This window comes from Vulpes lagopus, chromosome 10, assembly GCF_018345385.1.
Source record: "Vulpes lagopus strain Blue_001 chromosome 10, ASM1834538v1, whole genome shotgun sequence".
Classification (NCBI taxonomy): domain Eukaryota; kingdom Metazoa; phylum Chordata; class Mammalia; order Carnivora; family Canidae; genus Vulpes; species Vulpes lagopus.
This window is the reverse complement of record NC_054833.1, coordinates 65,707,946-65,730,041: the sequence shown is the minus strand read 5'-3', so window position 1 is coordinate 65,730,041 and position 22,096 is coordinate 65,707,946. Positions and strand designations below refer to the sequence as shown.

General features: G+C 37.8%; 1 protein-coding gene across 4 annotated transcripts in view; it reads right to left on the bottom strand.

Annotated features, from left to right (window-relative positions):
• Nucleotides 1-21,836, bottom strand: part of ZNF624 (zinc finger protein 624) — a 41,651-nt gene extending 19,815 nt beyond the window's left edge. The window contains exons 1-3 of one of the 4 annotated variants that reach the window (XM_041772933.1): nt 21,761-21,836; nt 12,219-12,306; nt 10,027-10,092 (exon numbers count right to left, since the gene is read on the bottom strand). In XM_041772933.1, the coding sequence (XP_041628867.1) occupies nt 10,027-10,092; nt 12,219-12,251 (99 nt within the window). In that variant the 5' untranslated portion in view covers nt 12,252-12,306; nt 21,761-21,836. Of the gene's footprint in view, nt 1-10,012; nt 10,093-12,218; nt 12,307-21,760 lie in introns of those variants that run through there. The other 3 variants (XM_041772935.1, XM_041772934.1, XM_041772936.1) reach the window with 3 other exon arrangements.
• Nucleotides 21,837-22,096: the final 260 nt, after the last annotated feature.

Here is a 22,096-nt window from a genome sequence, read left to right as displayed (position 1 = left end):
TAAGCAGGCAAAAAAAAAAAAAAAGGTGAACTTTAAAATAGATAAAATGAGATTATCTAGACTGAGGAACACAGCAAAAAAAGAATGAAAAAAGTGAACATAATGGCAAAGATCTGTGGGACAATGAGAATAACAATATATGCATAATGGGAGTCCAGAAAGGAGAGGGGAGAAAGAGGCAGATAGAATATTTAAATAAGTAATGGCTGGGGCGTCTGAGTGGCTTAGTCTGTTGAGTGCTTTCAGCTCAGCTTGTGATCCGAGGATCCTGGGACACAGCCCAGGATTGCACTTCTTGCTCAGTGGGGAGCATGTTTTCACCTCGCCCTCTGCCCCTCCTCCCCCACTCATGGTCTCTCGCTCTCTCTCTCTCAAATAAATAAAAAAAAAAATTTAAATTATGGCCAAAAAACTCCTCAAATTTGATGATCATTAATTGAGAAGAAGCTCAAGGAACACCAAGTAAAATAAAATCAGAGACACATGCCTAGATATGTCATAGTCAAATGAATGAAAAACAAAGAGAATCTTGAAAGCAGCAAAACAAATGGGACACCTTATATACAAGGGATCCTCAGTAACAATGTCAGTTGACTTCTAATCAGAAATCAATAAAGTTAGAAGGTTGTGTTATGACATATTCAGAATGCTGAAAGAAAAAGTTAACAAAGAATTCTATAGTCAGAAAAACTATCCTTCAAAAATGATATACAAAAAATGAGAGAGTTCATTGTTAGCACATCTGGCCCACAGTAAATTCTAAACATTATCTTTCAAGTAAAATGAAAGGACATTAGACAGTAACACAAGTCCACATAAAGAACTAACAAACACCAGTAAACATAACTTTGCAGATAACAATATAAATGTATTTTTATCTATATAATTTTTCTTTTACCTTATTTTATTTTTTTAAAAGATTTACTTACTTGAGAGAGCACGGATGTGGGGGAAGGAGAGGTTGAGGGAGGGAGAAAGAGAATCTTAAGCAGACTCCCCACTGAGCATGCCATCTCACAACCCTCAGATCATGACCTAAGCTGAAATCCAGAGTTGGACCTTAACCAACTGAGCCACCTAGGCACCTTTCTTCTTATTTCAAAAGACAATTGCACGGGCAGCCCAGGTGGCTCAGCAGTTTGGTGCCGCCTTCAGCCTAGGGTGTGGTCCTAGAGACTGGGATCAAGTCCCACATCAGGCTCCCTTCATGGAGCCTGCTTGTCCCTCTGCCTGTGTCTGTGCCTCTCTCTCTCTCTCTCTCTCTCTCCTGTCTTTCATGAATAAATGGATAAAATCTTTAAAAAAAAAGACAACTGCATACAACATTAATCATAAAATTGTGTTAATGGCCTTATAAGGTATAATTTGTTTTTGATTTCTTTAAAAAGATTTATTTATTTGAGAGAGAGTGTGCATGTACATGCATGCAGAGGTGGGAGAAGGCAGGGGAAAGAGCAGATGGAGAGGAGGAAAGAAACTCAAGTAGATCCATGCTGATCACAGAGCCTGACCAGGGCCTGGATCTTACGACTTTGAGATCACTATCTGAGCCAAAACAGTCAGATGCTTAATCAACTGTACCATCTAGGTGCCCCTGTTTTTAATTTTTTTTTAAAGATTTTATTTGTAAATAGTTGCTGTACCCAATGTGGGGCTTGAACTCACAACTCTGAGATCAAGAGTCACATGCTCTATTGAGCCCAACAGCACGGATAATTTGTATGACATACAAATTTGTATAATTTGTATGACAATAAGAGTATATAGGAGATCGAGGGAATGAAGCTATATTGGAGCAAAGACTTATATACTATTAAAGTTAAATTGTCATTAATCTGAAATACAGGGATCCCTGGGTGGCGCAGCGGTTTGGCGCCTGCCTTTGGCCCAGGGCGCGATCCCGGAGACCCGGGATCGAATCCCACGTTGGGCTCCCGGTGCATGGAGCCTGCTTCTCCCTCTGCCTGTGTCTCTGCCTCTCTCTCTCTCTCTCTGTGTGACTATCATAAATAAATAAAAATTAAAAAAAAATCTGAAATACATAGTTTTATGTCAAGATGTTAATTGTAATCCCCAGGGAAAGAATTAGATAAAAATAAACAAGTATTAAAAAAGATAAAGGGATACTACAAAATATCTAACACAAAACAAAACAATAAAGGAAAAGGAAATTTTAAAAAGCTATAAGACATAGAGAAAATAGCAAAAAGGAGGACATCAAATCCTACCTTATCTGTCATTAAATTAAAAGTAATAAACCAAACACTCTAATCAAAAGGCAGAGATTGGCAGAAGAGAGTTTTCTTAAAGTGATACAAATAAATGCTATCTACAGAAGACACACTTTAAAGCCAAAGACACAAATAGGTTGAATGTAAAATATAGAAAAAACATACTATGTAAACAGTACACAAAAGAGAGCTAGATTAGCTGTATTACTAACAGACAAAATAGACAAAAATTATTCTTAGAGGCAAAGGTATTTTTAATGATAAACTGTTAATTTATCAGTAAGACAGAAAAAAACTTAAACATATATTCACTTAAAAGAATCTCAAAATACAAGAACCAAAATTTATAGAATTGAAGAAACAAAAAGATAATTCAAAAATAGAGACTTCAATACTGGATAGAACAACAAGGCAGACGATCAACAAGGAAACATGATTTGAACAGACATCTCTAGAACATGGAGGTACCCAGTAATAGCAGAACATATATTCTTCTCAAGTGTACATGGAATATTCTCTAAGATTGACCATATGTGAGGCCACAAAACAAATCTTAATAAATTTTAAAAGACTAGGATCATACAAAGTATCACTTCTGATCACAACAAAATGAAACTACAAATCACTAAGAAAAAAACTAGAAAATTCAAAAATATGTAAGAATTAAACAACAGACTCTTATAAAACTAATGAGTCAAAGAAATCATTAGGTAATTTAGAAAATACTTTAAGACAAATGAAAATAAATCACTCTATCAAAACTTGTGGGAGACGGTAAAAGCACTGCTCAGTTAGAAATGTAGAGCTGTGAATGCCTAGGTTAGAAAAAAGAAAGATATTGGGGCAGCCCCGGTGGCTCTGCGATTTAGCGCCGCCTTCGGCCCAGGGTGTGATCCTAGAGATCGGGATCAAGTCCTACCTCGGGCTCCCTGCATGAAGCCTGCTTCTCCCTCTGCCTGTGCCTCTGCCTCTCTCTCTCTCAATCTCTCTCTCTCTCCTTATCTCTCATGAATAAACAAATTCTTAGAAAAAAAAGAAAAAAGAAAAAAAAAAGGAAGATATCAAATCAGTAATCTAAATTTATACCTTATGGAAGCAGGTACTGTACTACACCCGTTCTGTGAAAACTATACAACTTTGATGAAAAAAAAAACTGAAGACAACACAAAGAAATGGAAAGACATTCCATGTTTATGGACTGGATGAACAAATACTGTTAAATATCTATACTACCCAAAGCAATGTACAGATTAATGCAATCCTTGTTGAAATACCAAAAGCATTTTTCACAGAACTAGAAAAAAGAATTCTAAAATTTGTATGGACCCACAGAAGACTTGGAATAGCCAAAGAAATCTTGAAAAAGAAAAACAAAATGAGGTATCACAATTCCAGACTTCAAGTTATGTTACAAAACTATGGTAACCAAAACACTATGGTACTGGTGTAAATACAGACACATAGATCAATAGAACAGAATAGAAAACACAGAAATAACCCCACAATTACATGGTCAACTAATCTTCAACAAAAGAGGAAAGAAGATACAATGGAAAAAAAGTGTCTTTAATAAAGGGTGTTGGGATAACTGGACAGCTACTTGCAGATGAATGAAACTGGACGACTACTCACACCATATAGAAAAATAAACTCAAAATGGATTAAAGATCTAAATGTGAGACCTGAAACAATAAAAATCTCAGAAGAGAGCACAGGCAGTAATTTCTCCGACACTGGCTACAGTAACATTTTTCTAGATAGGTCTCCTGAGTCAAGGGAAATAAAAGTGAAAATAAACTATTGGGGCTACATCAAAATAAAAAGCTTCTGCAAAGAGAAGGAAACAACCAACAACCTAAAAGACAACCTACTGAATGGGAGAAGATATGTGTAAATGACCTATCTGATAAAGCATTAATATTTAAAATATATAAAGAACTAACAACTCAACACCCAAAAATCAAATAATCCAATTTAAAAATAGGCAGAATAGGATCACAAACCTCACGTCTGGGTGGCTCAGTGGTTGAGCATCTGCCTTTGGCTCAGGTCGTGATCCCGGAATTTTGGGATCAAGTCCCACATCGGGCTCCTTGCATGAAGCCTGTTCCTCCCTCTGCCTGTGTCTCTGTCTCTGTGTGTCTCTCATGAATAAATAAATAAAATCTTAAAAAAATAAAAATAAAAATGGGCAGAATACATGAATAGACATTTCTCTAAAGAAGACAGATAGCAAAAAAAAAAAAAAAAAAAAAAAAAAAAAAAAAAAAAAAAGAAGACAGATAGCGGGCAGCCCGGGTGGCTCAGTGGTTTAGTGTCCCCTTCAGTCCAGGGCCTGATCCTAGAGACCCAGGATCGAGTCCCATGTCAGGCTCCCTGCATGGAGCCTGCTTCTTCCTCTGCTTGTGTCTCTGCCTCTCTCTCTCTGTGTCTCTCATGAATAAATACATAAAATATTTAAAAGAAAAGACAGAAAAAAAAAAAAGACAGATGGCTTGGGATCTAACCGCTCAGTGGTCTTTCGCCCAGGGTGTGATCCTGGAGTCCCAGGATTGAGTCACACATTGGGCTTCCTGTATGAAGTCTGCTTCTCCCTCTGTCTGTGTCTCTGCCTCTCTCATGAATAAATAAATAAAATCTTAAAAAAAAAAAGAAGACAGATGGCCAACAGACTCATTAAAAGATGCTCAATACCATTCATCATTAGAGAAATGCAAATCAAAATTACAATGAGATATCACCTTGACCTGTCAGAATGGCTAAAATAAAAAATACAAAAAACAACTGCTGGTGAAGATGTGGAGAAAAAGGAATATTCGTGTACTGTTGGGAATCCAAACTGGTGCAGCCAGTGTGAAAAACACTATAGAAGTTTTTCAAAAAGTTAAAAATAGAACTACCTATGACCCAGGAATTATACTACTGGTTATTTACCAAACATATATGCACTCCTATGATTACTGCAGCATTATTTACAATAGGTAAATTATGGAAGCAACCCAAGTGTCCATCAAAAGATTACTGGACAAAGAATATCTGGTGTATATATACATACAATGGAATGTCATTCAGTCATAAAAAATGAAATCTTGCCATTTGCAACAACATGGATGTATCTAGAGAGTAAAATGCTGAGCGAAATAAGTCAGTTAGAGAAGGACAAATACCATACAATTTCACTCATTATGTGGAATTTAAGAAACAAAACAATTGATCAAAAGAAAAAAGAGAAAGAGACAAACCAAGAAACAGATTCTTAACTATAGAAAACAAACTGATGGTTAGCAGAGGGGAGCTGGGTGGGAGATAAGGGAATCGGTGATGGAGCATAAGAGTACAATTATCCTGATGAGCACTGAGTAATGTACAGAATTGTTGAATCACTCTATTGAACACCTGAAGATAACATAACATTGTATATACTATACTGGAACTAAAATAAAAAATACAAAATAAATATGTACCTTAAGGAGAACTAGAAAAGGAGGAGTTAATTAAAATTTTTCTAAAGCAAAAGGAAATAACAAATATTAAAATGAAAATAAAATACAGAATAGAAAAACAATAGAGAAAATCAACAAATGCAAAAGTTGATTTCTTGAAAAGATTACCAAATTATAAACCCTTAGCTAGAAAAGAGAAAAGACTCAAATTGCTAAAATCAGGAATGAAAAAGGAGACATTACCACTGACCTTACAGAAATAAAAGGATTATAAGAGAATACTAGGAACAACTGTAAGCCAACAAGTTAGAAAATCTAGGCAAAATGGGCAGATTCCTAGAAAGACACAAACTACCAAAACTGACTCAAGATGACATAGAAAATATGAATAGATCTATAACAACCTCCGCTCCAATAAAAACCCAGGTTCAGATGTCTTCACTGAATTCCAGCAAACATTTCAAGAAGAGTTAATACCAATCTTTCATTAACTCTTCCAAAAAATAAAAGGAAACAATTCTCAACTCATTCTCTGAGGCCAGTATTATGAAAGCAAGATAGATGTAAAATTTAAGGAAAAGTCAGACAAATTAATTCAGTCTGATTCAATTTGAATTCAGCAACAAAGAAAACATAATATATGCCACAGCCAAATGGGATTTATCCCAGGAATACAAAGTTCACTTAATATCTTAAAATTAATCAAAGCTATATACCATATTAATAGAATAATGAACAAGACCCACACAATTATCTTAACAGACTAAAAAAAAAATTATGTGACAACCCAACAAACAAGAAATAGAAGTAAACTTCATCAACATGATAATGACCATCTATAAAAACACAAATCTAGCATCATACTTAATGGTGAATGGCCATATGCATTCTTCTTATGATCACAAACCTCACAAAATGTCCTCTCTCCTCACTTCCATTCAACACTGTACTACTATGAGTTTTAGCAAGAGATACTAGAGAAAGAAAACAAATAGAAGGTATCTAGATGGGAAAAGAAGTAAATTTCTATTTGGAAATGACAAAATCTCTATTTACAGATGATATTATCTTGCATACAGAAAACCCTGAAGAATCCACACACATGCAAGTGTAAAAAAACCACAATCCCTTCTACAATGAAACCAGTTCAGCAAGGTTTAGGCCACAAGATCAATATACGTAAGTCGACTATTTCTATACATTAGCAATGAACATTCCAAAAAAAAAAATAAGGAAAAAATCCATTTAAATTAGCAAAAAATACATTTAAAGAATAAAACACTTAGAAATAAATTTAACAAAAGATATTCAAGATACATAGAGAAAAAATGATAAAACATCACTGAAAGAAACTAAAGAATAACTAAATAAGACATTCTATATTCTTCGGATTAGAAAACTTAATATTAACGCAGTAACTCTTCCCAAATTGATCAACAGTTTCAACACAAGCCCTATGAAAATTCTGCCTTTTTTTGTAGACATAGAAATGTTAAATATTACCATTAAAACATTGGTTCTACTCAAATCAAAATTAAACAAAACTAGGGGCACCTGGGTAGCTCAGTTAAGGACCCAACTCTTGATCTCAGCTCAAGTCTTGATCTCAGGGTTGTGAGTTCAAGCCCATGCTAGGCATGGAGACTACTTAAAAAAAAAAAAAAATTAAACAAAACTGAGCTCAGTACTTATAAACAGGATGCAGAATTTAAGAAAGAGCCAGACAGAATTAATCTTCTGCCAAGGACTTTCTGTCAGAACAAAAATAAATCACATGAATTATTCATCATGTCAAAAATAATGGTACTTTCCTACAGTTCATGATTCAAAGTCTGAAACTATTATTTTCACCTTAAAATTTTAAGTCTAAACTGTCATATGTTAAAGGACAATTTTAAGAATGACTGGCTCAACATTAAATTTCAAAAAAACTATATAAAAATTATGTGTAAGACTGAGTCTCAGAATGTATTTTCTTATAAAAGCAAAAAGAAAAGCCCAGCTTTACACAAAATATTTTTGGAATAAAACCAACTTCCAAAGTGTAATTTTAAGAAACTTAAAACATAATTCTTAAAAAAAAAAGCTGAACTTCAACATACTCTTTTTTTTAAAAACCATAATTATCTACAAGAGAGGAGGCAAGAATATAAATGGGGGAAAAGATAGTTTCTTCAACAAATGGTGTTGGGAAAACTTGACAGCTCCATGCAAAAGAATAAAACTGGATCACTTTCTTATACCATACACAAAAAAAGTAACAATGAATTAGAGAGCTAAATGTAAGACCTGAAACCATAAAACACCTAAAAGAAATCATATGCAGTAAACTCTTGGACATTGGCCTTAGCAACAGTTTTCCAGATATGTCTCCTCAGGCAAGGAAAACAAAAGCAAAAATAAACAACTGGAAACTTAAGCGCTTTTATACGATGGAAGAAACCATCAACAACACAAAAATGGGAGGAGGTATTTGCAAATGGTATAACTGATAAGGGGTTAATATCCAAAATATAAAAACGCACACAATGCAACAACAACAACAACAACAACAAAACAAATAATCCAATTGAAAAGTGGGCAGAGGACCTGAATATACATTTTGCCACAGAGGACATATGGATGGCCAACAGATAAATGAAGGGATGCTTATCGTTAATTATCAAAGAAATGCAAACCAAACCACAATGAGAAATTTATAGTTGTCAGACTGGCCAAAATAAAAAAAGAAAAGAAATAGCAAGAATTGGCAAAGGTATGGAAAAAAGGGGACACTTGGGCACTGCCAATGAGAATGCAAGCAGGTGCAGCTGCAATGGAAATCATATGGAGTTCCTCAAAAAATTAAAAATAGAATTATCATATGACTTAGTAATTCCACTGCTGGCTATTTAACCAAAGAAAATGAAAATACTAATTCAAAAAGATATACACACTCCTGATTATTGCAGCATTATTTACAATAGCCAAGATATAGAAGCAACACACGTATCAATAGGTGAATGCATAAAGAAGAGATATACTACATATACTACTCATCCAAAAAAAGGAAAAAAAATCTTGTAATTCATGGTAACATTGATGGATCTAGAGGGTATTATCCTAAATGAAATAAATGAAAGACAAATACCATATGATTTCACTTATATGTGAAATCTAAAAAATAAAACATGAACAAACAAAAAGCAAAATCAAACTTCATAACTGGTGGTTGCTTGGAAGGGAGGGGGATGAGTGAAATAGGTGAAGGGGATTAGGATGGAGAAACTTCTTATTATAAAATAAATAAGTCTTCTAATTATAAAATAAAATAAGATAAAAAGTATAGCATCGGGAGTATAGTCAATAATATTGTAATAACTTTTTTTAAAAGATTTTATTTATTTATTCATGAGAGACACACACAGAGAGAGAGGCAGAGACACAGAGAGAGAGAGGCAGAGACACAGGCAGAGGGAGAAGCAGGCTCCATGCAGGAAGCCCGATGTGGGACTCAATTCTGGGACTCTAGGATCACACCGTGAGCCAAAGGCAGACGCTCAACCGCTGAGCCACCCAGGCGTCCCAATATTGTAATAACTACACTTACTGTGGTGAACACTGTAATGTATAGAGCTGTCCAATTACTATGCTATACACCTGAAACTAATGTAACCTTATATGTCAATTATATTTCAAAAACTCTTTAAACCACAATTCTAAAAGTTATTGTCAACACATGCAGAAGATTTGTTTAAGTCATTAATGGGAGATTAACTGCTTGACAAAGTTGGTTCAAGGGAGATTGAAAAACAGCTGTCTATTGATAGCAGAAAAAGGAATGCCAGAATAATACATGTCTAATATGACACTGAAAAGGCATACATTTATCTCTTGCCTTATTTCTAAGTTTTAGATATTTTTTCTTAACATAATTCATAAATTTCTAACTTTGATATTTTATGGACAAATCAGGTAGATACTATACTCACAAATAAAAAAGTAAGCTTAACAAATATAATGAAATAAAAATAGCTAAGCTAATTTTAACACATCTTAGGAATGTTTCCACTCACACTGATGCATTCTTGGTATTTTTAATGGCATTGAGTCTTATAATGCAAAGCAAAAATCAGAGGATGTGATATTGGATACTTTATCAATTAGAAATTATGCTGTGACTATCTGCCACATTAGGCTTGTCACCACCGAGAGAAATGAAATCTGCCAAACTGATGGTACCACCCTGGGGTTACTACAGCTATTTAGCATGATGGTATTCACTGTGAACCTGCAATCAACTAGGAACATTAAGAACCAGGGTCAGTTTAAGTGGCCCTTCTCGTTCCCCTTACATACATGTTAAGTATTACCTTTACCAGTTCTGGTTCTTCTGCCTTAAGGTGAAAATCTTCTTCTGGCTGGGAATCTTCAGGATTCTGAGGGGATACAGGATAAGATCATTCAGTGACAGGCTGCCCATGATTTACAGCAGAGTCTCATCAAGCAACATCAGTCCACCGTGGATGTGGCATATATGAAATAACCTCTTTTATTGTTTTACTTAGGGCTGAATTAAGGTCTCATAATAACATCTAATTCTAATCTTTGACCTTGTTTTTTTTTAAATATTTTATTTATTCATTCATGAGAGACACACAGAGAGAGGCAGAGACACAGGCAGAGGGAGAAGCAGGCTCCATGCAGAGAGCCCGATGTGGGACTTGATCCTAGGACCTGGGATCACACCCGGAGCCAAAGGCAGATGCTCAACCACTGAGCCACCCAGGTGTCTCTTATGCTATCCTTCTATTAGTATTTAACAATTTTAGGTTTTGTGTGTGCCATTTTAAAAACTATGGGTAATACAACTATTAAAAGCTCATTGAGAAAAAAATGCTACCTTAGTTCTCCCAAGTTCTTATCTAAAAAATACAAATATACAGCTTCCAGAAAATGTGGTAATTAGGGATGAGTTTGACCATGTCAATACTAGACAAACACTTTGGATCTACTGATCAAGTGCAACGTTTTGGTTCTTTTTTTTTTTTGGTTCTTATTTTCTCTCTCTCTCTCTCTCTCTCTTTTATTAAAGTAGGCTCCACACCCAGCATGGACCCCAACGTGGGGCCCAAACCCAAGATCTTGAGATCAATATTTGAGCTGAGATCAAGAGTTGGATGCTCAACTGAATGAGCCAGCCAGGCGCCCTGTATTTATCTTTCAAGGGTATGTTTTAAGGACTATTTACATTGTACATCCCAACTAGAAAGAGTAGAAGATCACAACTGCAGGTTACTGCAGATTATTATTAGAACAAATGATATTTGTTGCTATCATCGTTCTTTGGAATCTCCTATTTCAGAAAATCACTGCTAAAATACAGCTTTTATCATGTTAACACCTATCTCAAACACATTCACACACACACACACACACACACACACACACACACATATACTGAAATGTCTTCAGGGAAACATTAAACAATTCAGCTTAAATATCCCAGTCCTGTCTTTCATAACTTTCTAACTGGAATCCCTAGCTTACCCCACTGTTCTCTGCCACAGAACCTTGCCCTTGAACTCCCTTCTCGCCTGAAGCACCCTCATAAATACTTTATGACAATTTAAATCCCACTTGTAACTGGATACCACCTTAAGTCCAACTGTCCTCATGGGCTTTCTGTCTTTTTTTTTTTTTTTTTTTTTTAAGATTTTACTTATTCATCACAGAGAGAGAGACACACACAGGCAGAGGGAGAAGCAGGTTCCATGCAGGGAGCCTGATGTGGGACTCGATCCCGGGTCTCCAGGATCACACCCCCGCTGAAGGTGGTGCTAAACCACTGGGCCACCGGGGCTGCCTCCTCATGGACTTTCTGTGACAAATTTTGCCCATACTCATGTCCTATTTCTTTTCTTCCATAGCACTTTATCATATGGCTAAGTAACTATCATTCACCTAAATAAATTATGTAACTCTTTCTTTTGTATATGCTTTACCTCAATGAGACTAAGCTCCCTACATCCAAGCACTGTGACTTAAACATCTTCTTTCTCTCCATGTCATCTATTAAGTTTGGTCACTTCTTAATGGGTAGTAAAAAGATCACTGAGAGTGGGCACAAGGGGAAGGGTCCCTCTTAATTAAAGAGGGTGTGTGGTGGGTGAGTCTATGTGCATATGTATATATTTTTCCCAAAATTTCCTACACAAAATTTCCAATTTAAAATATTCCATTCTTCTACCCCACAAATAACTGAAATTTCTGGGAACAATACAAATTTAACATCAAAAGTAAATTTCCTAGACTGCCTATTTATCAAAAATAGCAAAAGTATTTTTTGAAAGATTATGTGTCTTGATATTTGGTTCAACATGTATAATGAATCTTCTTATAGATTATAAGCTTTACTATGATGAGCCCAATTTTCAAGGGTGAAACAATTTGATTCAGATACCAGAAGGGATGTGGGTAAGATATGGAAATCACAGACTTCAGGAAAAATGGACATGCTCTTAAAACAAGAGGCAGGTGAGGACCTGAGGAAACCCCAACTTACCAGAGGTCCAACTGAAAAAACCATAGCAGCCATAGTCTCTTCCTCTGTGTTCCCCTCTCTGGCAAGAGTGGAGTCCTACAAAGGCATTCTGAGAAAGAGAAATAAGCTGTGAAAATCAATCCTGCCTTGGAAATCTCAGCCTTATCTAGTTGCAATCCTGACATTACAAGTAAGTATGACTTCCCTAAAGAATACAAGATTAAACTCCAAGATCAGTGAGGAAAAAGACATCTTTGTTCCTGGAAATTTTGGCTTTTTAATTAAGTGTGGTCACAGCTAGCAGGCCAGACATTGTATAAGGAGCTTTTAGTTTGAACTTCACATTAATCTAATGGAAATTATATTCTCATTCCACTGATCAGGAAAATGAGGCTTAGAAAAATTACACTATTAGCCAAGGCCAGGTATGACCCCAAATTGGTCTAATTCCAATGCCCACTTTTCCATTAAATCAACTTGCTGTGTGATGTGAAAGAAAATAATTCAATCTTTCTTTGCCACAATCACCTACTCATCTAAAAATGAAACATTCTAAGAACCTCTTTTCCTGTCTTTCATTGATGATCAATTTGTAACATTTTCAGAGATTTCAGCTTCATGTAAAGAGAACACCACAACTCTCAGAAGAAGCTCTGACATGCCTCCCTCAATCTCATATTCAAATAGATCTATCTACTCATTCTATAGCAGGCAAATCCAAAGAAAAAGGAAGCAGGAAAAAAAAAAGTGCTGAGTTTGGTTACAAAATAAGACTGTTATGTTTGTAAATAAGTGCATAATCGCAGAATGATGCTGTAAGACACATAAAAGGGCAGTGGAGCAGTAAGAATTAAGCTTCCCAGATTTTGAGAAATTCTTTTTAATGACAGTTTCCTAGGAAGTCTGACATTCTCACCATGCAGTAGGGCTTTTGGGGCCCAAAAGAATCTATGCAAGATTATGCTGAATCTGTCTCTGCCTTACATAGATAATTTACATCTATGAGGAATTCACATCCAAGAGCTTTGTATTCAAAAGTGTAGTCTGAAAAACAGTAGTACAAACATTACTGAGAACTTGTGAAAAATGCAAAATCTGAGGTACAAACTACAGAACCTATTGAATCAAAATCAGCTTTTTAATAAGATCCCCCTAGCTGATTCATATGAACATATTAAAGTTTAAGACAATATGGATCTAAAAAAGATCATGCCAACAAATGGGCATCCTAGAGAAATGAGTAAATTCCTAAAACATACAAACTACCAAGATTGAATCATGAAGAAAGAGAATATTTGACAGACTGGTTACTAGTAAGGAGATTGAATCAATAATAATAATAATAATAAATCCATCAAAAAACAAAGTCCTGGACTAGGTAGCTTCATTGGTGAATTCTATCAAACATTTGAGAAGAATTAATACCAATCCTTCTCAAACTCTTCTAAAAATCATAGAGAAGGAACACTTCCAAACTCATTTTACAATGCCACCATCTTAATACCAAAACCAGGCGAGGACACCACAAGAAAAAAAAAATTAGAAGTCAATGTTGAACATAGATGCAAAATTCCTCAACAAAATATTAGCAAACCGAATTCAACAATATATGAAAGGATCATATACAATAATCAACGTGGGATTTATTACAAGGATGCGAAAATGATTCAGTATCTGCTAGCTAACCAATGTGATATATGCCATGTTAACAAAATGAAGAATAGGGGTGCCTGGGTGGCTCAGTTAAGTGTCTGCCTTTGGCTCAGGTCATGATCCCAGAGTCCTGGGATTGAGCCCTATATCGGGTTTCTTGTTCAGCGGGGAGTCTGCTTCTCCTTTTGCTCCTCACCCCCCTCATGTTCTCTTTATTGCTTTCTCTCTCTCAAATAAATAAAATATTTTAAAAAATGAAGAATAAAAATTCTATGATCATCTCACAAGATGCAAAAAAAAAAGCATCTGGCAAAATTCAGTATCCTTTCATGATGAAAACTTTCAACAAAGCCATGTATAGTCAATGGTGAAATGATAATTTTTTTTTCTAAGATCAGGAACAGAATAAGACAAGGATGCCCATTCTTATCATTATATAGAGCATAATATTAGAGGTCTTAGCCAGAACAATTAGGCAAGAAAAAAAAATAAAAGGCATCCAAATTGGAAAAGAACTGTTACTATTTGCAGATGACATAATATTATATATAGAAACTCCTAAAAACTCTGCCAAAAAAACTATTAGAATAAACAAATTCAATAAAGTTGCAGGATACAGAATCAACTTATAAAAACAAGTTGTTTCTATACACTAATAATGAACTGTAAGAAAGAGAAATTAAGAAAATAATCTCATTTACAATTGCATCATGAATAAAAAAAAGAATAAAATACCTAGGGATAAATTTAACCAAGGAGGTGAAAGACCTGTACATTGAAACCAAAAGACATTAAATGGAAAGATATTCTGTGATCATGGATTGGAAGAATTAGAATTGTTAAAATGTCCATACTACCCAAAGCAATTTACAAATTTAATACAATCCCTATAAAGTACCAACAACGTTTTTTTTTACAAAACTAAAACAAATCATACTAAAACTTCTTGAAAGTTTCCTTAAAAAATTAAAAATATTACTATATTTTCCAGCAATTCTTCTGGCATTTATTTGAAGGAAACAAAAAAAAAATGAATTCAAAAAGATATCCACAGCTATATGTTCACAGTAGCATTAATTATAATAGCCAAGGAATTGAAGTGTTTGTTGACAGATGAATGGATAATGTGATACACACAGGATTATTATTCAGCCACAAAACAGAAGGAAATCTTGACATTTGTAAAAACATGAATGGACGAAGAAGGCATTATGTTAGGTCAAACAAGTCAAACATCTGTAGATAAGTATCATCTTACTGTTATGTGGAATCTTAAAAAAAAAAAAAAAAAGCCACCCTACCCCTGAAACTTGAACTCGTAGATACAGAGAAAAGATGGTTAGAGATGGTTGCCAGAGGCAAGGTTGACCAGTGGGCAAGATGGGCAATTGTGGTCAAAAGCTATAAATTTCCAGTTATAAAATAAGTCCTGGAGATGTAATGTACAGAACAGTGACTATAGTTAACAATACTGTATTATATAAGTTAATAAGAATAAAACCTAAAAGTTTTCATCACAAGAGAAAAATTTGTAACTATGTGTGGTGATATCCATGTTAACTAGATTTTCCATGATCACTTTGCAATATATACATATATTGAACCATGTTGTATACCCTAAACTTATGTGTTAATCATATTTCAATTAAAAGTGAAATAATAAGTATCTTTGTGGATAAAAAAAATAAAGCTAGCTCTCACTACAAATACACAAAAATAAATCATCATGCCAGTGGGTTGCCTGGGTGGCTCAGTTGGTTGAGTGTCTAACTCTTGGTTTTGGCCCAGGTCATGATCTCAGGGTCCTGGGATTGAGCCCCATGTGGGGTTCTGTGCTCAGAGGGGAGTATGCTTGTGGTTCTCTCTCTCCCTCTCTGCCCCTCTCCCTGTTCTCACATACTCTTTCTAAAATAAAATAAATAAAATATTAAAAAAAAGAAGGAAAAACTGGATTCATGACATTCTCTAACCAACCATGATGTAGTAGAATTATAAATGTATGTCTGGAGGGAGAGGGAAAAAAGCCAATCACCAGGGAATTAAAACAGACCCTCCTGAGAACTTATTAAGTCAAAGAGAGAACTTAAATTGCCAATAAATTAGAAAATGGAAGAATTATAGATTAAAAATTCATGGGTCAATGCCAAAACTTTAAAAAGATAAAATTTGTATCTCTAAATATATTCAACGAACATTTTTAAAAGAATAAAAATTTTAAATATTCAAGTAAGAAAAATAATTAACAAGCAAACCATAAATTGGAAATAATAAAGAAACTAATAAATAAGAAAACAGTTGACAAAAGCAGGAGCTGATTCTCTAAATAATGAAATATATAAGCCACTGGCTAAAGAAGAAAAAACAGAATAAACCAAAATTAGAAACAAGAAAGGGGCTATAACATATAAATCATCTTGAAACTGTATGCCTATAAAATAAAATTTCCCAAAGAACAATTTTTGCTTAAAAATTTCCTAAGACTGACTCAAGCAGTAGGAAACATAAGTAGGCCAATGTAGCAGATTGCCTTCCAATAGCCAGTCTCCTCTTCCACTTGACAAAGGCTTGAAATCTCAGCCAGACATAAGGTCACCCAGCTAGAGACATTTCCCAGCCACCATGCAGGCAGGTATGCCCATGCGACCAAATTATAGTGAAAGGGATTTGAGTAAGAGAGGTGATGTTACATCTTTACAAGGGAGCTGCCTGGCTTCCAGATCTTCATTTCCCCTTCCAAAGGCCTGGAATGCAAGGAGACTAGAGTGAGCCAGCTTCTACCATAGTAAAGATAACACCCCCAGCAGGTGGTGAAGCAAAAATGTGAATGGACCCTGGGTTTCTAGATGACCTAATGGATGAAAGTCGCCTACCCTTATCACTGCCCACAACCTAACAACTCAGACTTTTATATGAGAAAGAAATGTCTTTCTTGTTCAAATGACATGGACTCTACTAAATCTGAAAAGTTGAATTCCCAATTAGTAGAATGAAAGGTCATGCAAGAAAAATGTGAAGTTCTCAGGTAAGGAGGGGAGAGTAAGGATTAGTTAAATCAAGAAAACATGTGATTATCAGGGTGCCTGGATGGCTCAGTAGGCTAAGCATCCAACTCTTGGTTTCAGCTCAGGTTGTGATCTCAGGGTCATGAGAGTAAGTCCCTGAGTAGGGCTCTGCACTCAGGACAGAGTATGGTTCAGATTTTCTCACCCTCACCCCACTCTTGCTCGTACCCGTTCGTGTGTGCTCTAACAAATAAAATCTTAAAAAAAGAAAAACATGATTATCTTAAGACTGTAATGTAGACCATTTTTAGGTAACCAACTTGAACAATGGAAACCTGAGTGAGATATAAGAGCCCACAGTGACCATGGGGCTGAATTCCGACAGGCCTAATAGACAGCCCACTTCAAAATATCCATAAATAATGGCTGATGAATGGGGTACTTACACCTGGATACAGGTACCAGTAAAGGAACATTCCATACATTCCCATCCCCCCTCACATTCCCCATTAACTATACCCACCCCCCGGGGGGGAAGACAGTCTCCCCTTTGCTGTCCTGCCTGCCCAGGCTCCTTTGCAATGCATTCAGTAAACTTCTATCTCCTTCGTTCCACCTTGGATGAATTCTTTCATGGCCTCACAGCTGGCCTCCACCTGATCAGGTCACCCCACATTTGGTGGCTCCCCCTATCCCCCTATCAGGAGACCCTCACATGTAATTTGTTCCATGACCCTGGGGTTTCACTATGCACAATGAAAAGATTTTTTTGGTGAGAAAGAAATAAGAAGTTGAAGGAGGAAAAACATGGTGTACTGCGAAGAGAAGACTTGAATAAAGAATGAAAAATCTGAGAGGATTCTTATACCGAAGTCTCAAGAGTTACTAATAACCAGTGTTTCTTTCTTTTCTTTTCTTTTCTTTTTTTTTTTTTTTTTACCAGTGTTTCTCTACATTGTTTTAGGTCATGAATTCCTTTGCAGATCTAATGAAAATGACTCTTCTACCAGAAAACTTCTAAATATAGGGATCCCTGGGTGGCACAGCGGTTTGGCGCCTGCCTTTGGCCCAGGGCGCAATCCTGGAGACCCAGGATCGAATCCCACGTCGGGCTCCCGGTGCATGGAGCCTGCTTCTCCCTCTGCCTGTGTCTCTGCCTCTCTCTCTCTCTCTGTGACTATCATAAATAAAAAAAAAAAAAAAAGAAAAGAAAAAAGAAAACTTCTAAATATAATTAGAAAACTCCTGTATCTTAATTATATTTGAGGATGCAAAAAGATCACTAGGCATGCTTTTTAAAATTTTTATTTTATTGTTATTTTTTTTTTAGAGAGAGGGAGAGAGTATGCTAGAGTGGGGGGGGGGGGGGTGGAGACCCGAGGGGCAGAGGGAGAGAGAGAATTTAAGTAGGCTAGGAGCCCAAGCATAGAGCCAATACCAGGCTTGATCTCATGAGCCTGAGATCATGACCTGAGCCAAAATCAAGACTCAGACACTTAACCAACTGAGCCTTCCAGGTGCCCCGAGGCATGCTTTTAGAAAAGAAAACCCTTGGGGACGCCTGGGTGGCTCAGTGGTTGAGCCTTTGCCTTTCGCTTAGGGTGTGATCCTGGAGTCCCGGGATCAAGTCCCACATCAAGTCCCACATCGGGCTCCCTGTGTGGAGCCTGCTTCTTCTCTGTGTGTGTCTCTGCCTCTGTGTGTGTGTGTCTCTCTCATGAATACAAAAATAAAATCTAAAAAAAAAAAAAAAAAAAAAAAAGGAAATCCTTTGTCAACATTGTCAACAAGTACCTAAAGTTTTTACCTTGAGAAATATTGTTCTAAAGCTACCTTCCAAACCCCACATTAAAGAGTCTTCCTTTGACATGTGAAAATACAATTGAAATGTTTCACCAAAGCGATTCTAGAGCCCAGGCAAAGCTGGCCCTATTACTAGTTCCCTTAGCTGAGTTTCTGCTTCAAGCCTGGTACTTCCTTTTTTTTTTTTTTTTTTAAGATTTCATTCATTCATGAGAGACACACAGAGAGAGGCAGTGACACAGGCAGAGAGAGAAGCAGGCTCCATGCAGGGAGCCCGATGTGGGACTCGATCCCGGGACTCCAGGATCACGCCCTGAGCTGAAGGCAAATGCTCAACCACTGACCCACTCAGGTGTCTCAAACCTGGTACTTCTTAAACCACTCTTCACTTCAGTTTAGAAACATCTGTAAGGCACTTGGGTGGCTCAGTAGGTTCAGCATCTGCCTTTGGTTCAGCTGGTGATCCCAGGGTCCTGGGATCCAGCCCCATGTCTGCCTCTTCCTCTCCCCCTGCTGTGCTCTCTCTCAAATAAATAGATAAAATCTTAAAAAAAAAAAAAAAAAGAAAGAAAGAAAGAAAGAAACAAACAAACAACACTTGTGGCAAATTCCAACACAGTTTTAAAACAGTAATTGAAACTTCTGGGGAGCCTGTGTGGCTCAGTCCATTAAGCATGTGACTCTTGATTTCGGCTCAGGTCAAGGGTCTCAGGGTCATGAGATTGTGCTTCGTGGGGAGTCCACTTGAGATTCTCTCTTCCTCTCTCTGTGTTCCTTACCCCATTCCATTGTTCCTCCCCTACTCTCCCTCTCTCTTTAAAAAAAAAAACAAACCCAAAAAAACAAAAGGAAGAAAAACAAACTATTCTAACAAATAGTAACAATGACTGCACATCAACACCTGTAGATCTTAACTTTGGGAGTTACAGATCTATTTCAGAATTTGAGGGATCCCTGGGTGGCGCAGCGGTTTGGCGCCTGCCTTTGGCCCAGGGCGCGATCCTGGAGACCCAGGATCGAATCCCACATCAGGCTCCCGGTGCATGGAGCCTGCTTCTCCTTCTGCCTATGTCTCTGCCTCTCTCTCTCTCTCTGTGACTATCATAATTAAATTAAAAAAAAAATTAAAAAAAAAAAAAAGAATTTGACCTTGACCACAGAATAATGCACATGTATATGATGTTGCATAGTATTTCAGGGAGTTTGAAGATTTGACTTCCACCTCCAACCAACCCATACTCAACCTCAAGTCAAGAAATCCAGTTTTACAAGGCCGAAAGAAAAATAGGCTAAGAGAAATAATAAATAAAACCATTTTTTCCCAAAACACAAAAGTGGACCTATAAAGACTGACTTCAGACATTTTTTTTTTAAAAAGATTTTATTCATTCATTCATGAGAGACATACACAGAGAGAGAGAGAGAGAGAGAGAGGCAGATACACAGGCAGAGGGAGAAGCAGGCTCCATGCAATGAACCCAACATGGGACTCGATCCTGGAACTGCAGGATATGCCCTGGGCTGAAGGCAGGTGCCACACCGCTGAGCCACCCAAGGATCCCCAAGACATTTTCAATTTCAAAGAACTATAGTAGTCACTTTCTGCATCTTTAAAATGAATTAAGGATGACCTGAGTTATCATTTCTTTTTAAATTTGCAAAGATTGGGGCACCTGGGTAGCTCACCATCTGCCTTTGGCTCAGGCCATGGTCCCAGTATCCTGGGATTGAGTCCTGCATCGGGCTCCCCATAAGGAGCCTGCTTCTCCCTCTGCCTCTGTCTCTGTATCTCTCATAAATAAATAAATAAAATCTTAAAATAAATTTGTAAAGATTAATAAACTCCTCCCTGGCAATATGCTATATAGATAATGCTAGCCAAATATGTTTAACACCAAACTGCAATAAACATCTTTTCAAATTGTATAATCAGAATAACCAACGCTATTTAAAATATTCAGCTTGGTCTCAACTATGTAAGAATAATGCATGAAGAAAAAGAAAAAAAAAAGTGAATAAGCCAAAACTCTACTATGACCTCTGAGACCTGGGTCTGTGATGTTTACACTTTCTTCTACTTTTCTGCATTTTCCAAGTAGACAAGTAGAAGGATCTATGTATACATAGGAGTTTGGTGTAGGAATAAATTCCGCAGTGGCTGTCCGCATCACCAGGTTCTAACTTTGGTTTGGCTACTTTGGAAATACATCCATCGGCAAATCACTTGAACACAAGCTATTAGCAAACGACGCTTACCACACTGTTTTCTCATTCCACCTCTAACATCATGCAGGTATCTTTCTACAGGCCAACACTTCTCCAAAGTCGTAATTTCCGAGATACTTTTTTTTTTTTCTGGATAGTGTGACTCTCCCCTACCCTTCCCCCCGACCCCCAACCCCGTCTTCCCAAGACGAGAAATTACACTTGGGGGTGGATCCTAAGCCAGCTTTGTGGTTTTAAAATAATGAAGGGGGTCCACGTTCTTGCTGAGAACTTCAACGCCCTGGACCCGTCCGGCATCTCCCAATGACAGCAATGATGCCATTATTCCGTCCAGGGGAGACGAGCGATTTAAAAGTGACTCTCTGACATGCTATAAAAAGAGGCAGGGGGGAACAAAAAAGCTGCCTGCGTTACCGAAGGACAGGCGCTCATCCACCTGTCGGGTCACCAAGTGTGAAGCCATCCCTGCCGGTTCAGACGCCGGGACGGAGACTCTCCTCCCTCCAGCCTCGCCCCCTTCCCCTAAGTGCGCTCCGGGGGCACCCCCCTCCCTCCATCCCAGGCGCGGGACCGGGAAGAGGCAGGCCAGGGGCCAGCCGGCGCTGGTCGACCCCTCCTAGGCGGGGGCCCCGCTCCCGAGGCTCCCCGACCCCAGCGCCGCGCCGCCGCCCAGCGCACAGACCGCCCGGGAGCCAGGCCAGGGCGAGCCCCCGCCGCCGGCCAGGCAGGAGGCCCAGCCCCAGTCGCCTCTCGGGTGGGCGTGTCGGCTCGGGGACCCGGGCGCTGCAGGGAACGGCCACGCCCCGGACGCCGCCAGGAGCCCAGCGCCGTGGGAGGGGCGGCGGGGAACCGGGGCCTGGCGCCGGGGGCCACGAGTACCTGGCTGCCGAACTGAGGACAACTGAGGGCACTCGCAGAGCAGGGCGGGAACGCTTCCAGCGATGGCGCCGGCTCGGCGGGGCTGGCCTCCAGGCAAGCCAGTGCGCCTGCGCAGCCGGGGCGGCCGAACTACAGCGCCCAGAATCCTCAGCGCGGAGGTTTTTGTTTTTTTCCTTTTTCATTTATTTTTTTCTCCCTTTTTGTCTGCATTTAAGAGGGAATTGTCTGTGTTTATCGACAATTTGGGCGACCTAAAAAATACAATCAAGTTGGCAAACTTGTATGGAGAGGCAACATTTATATATCAAGCACTAGCATGAGGTAGGAGCAGCGCAT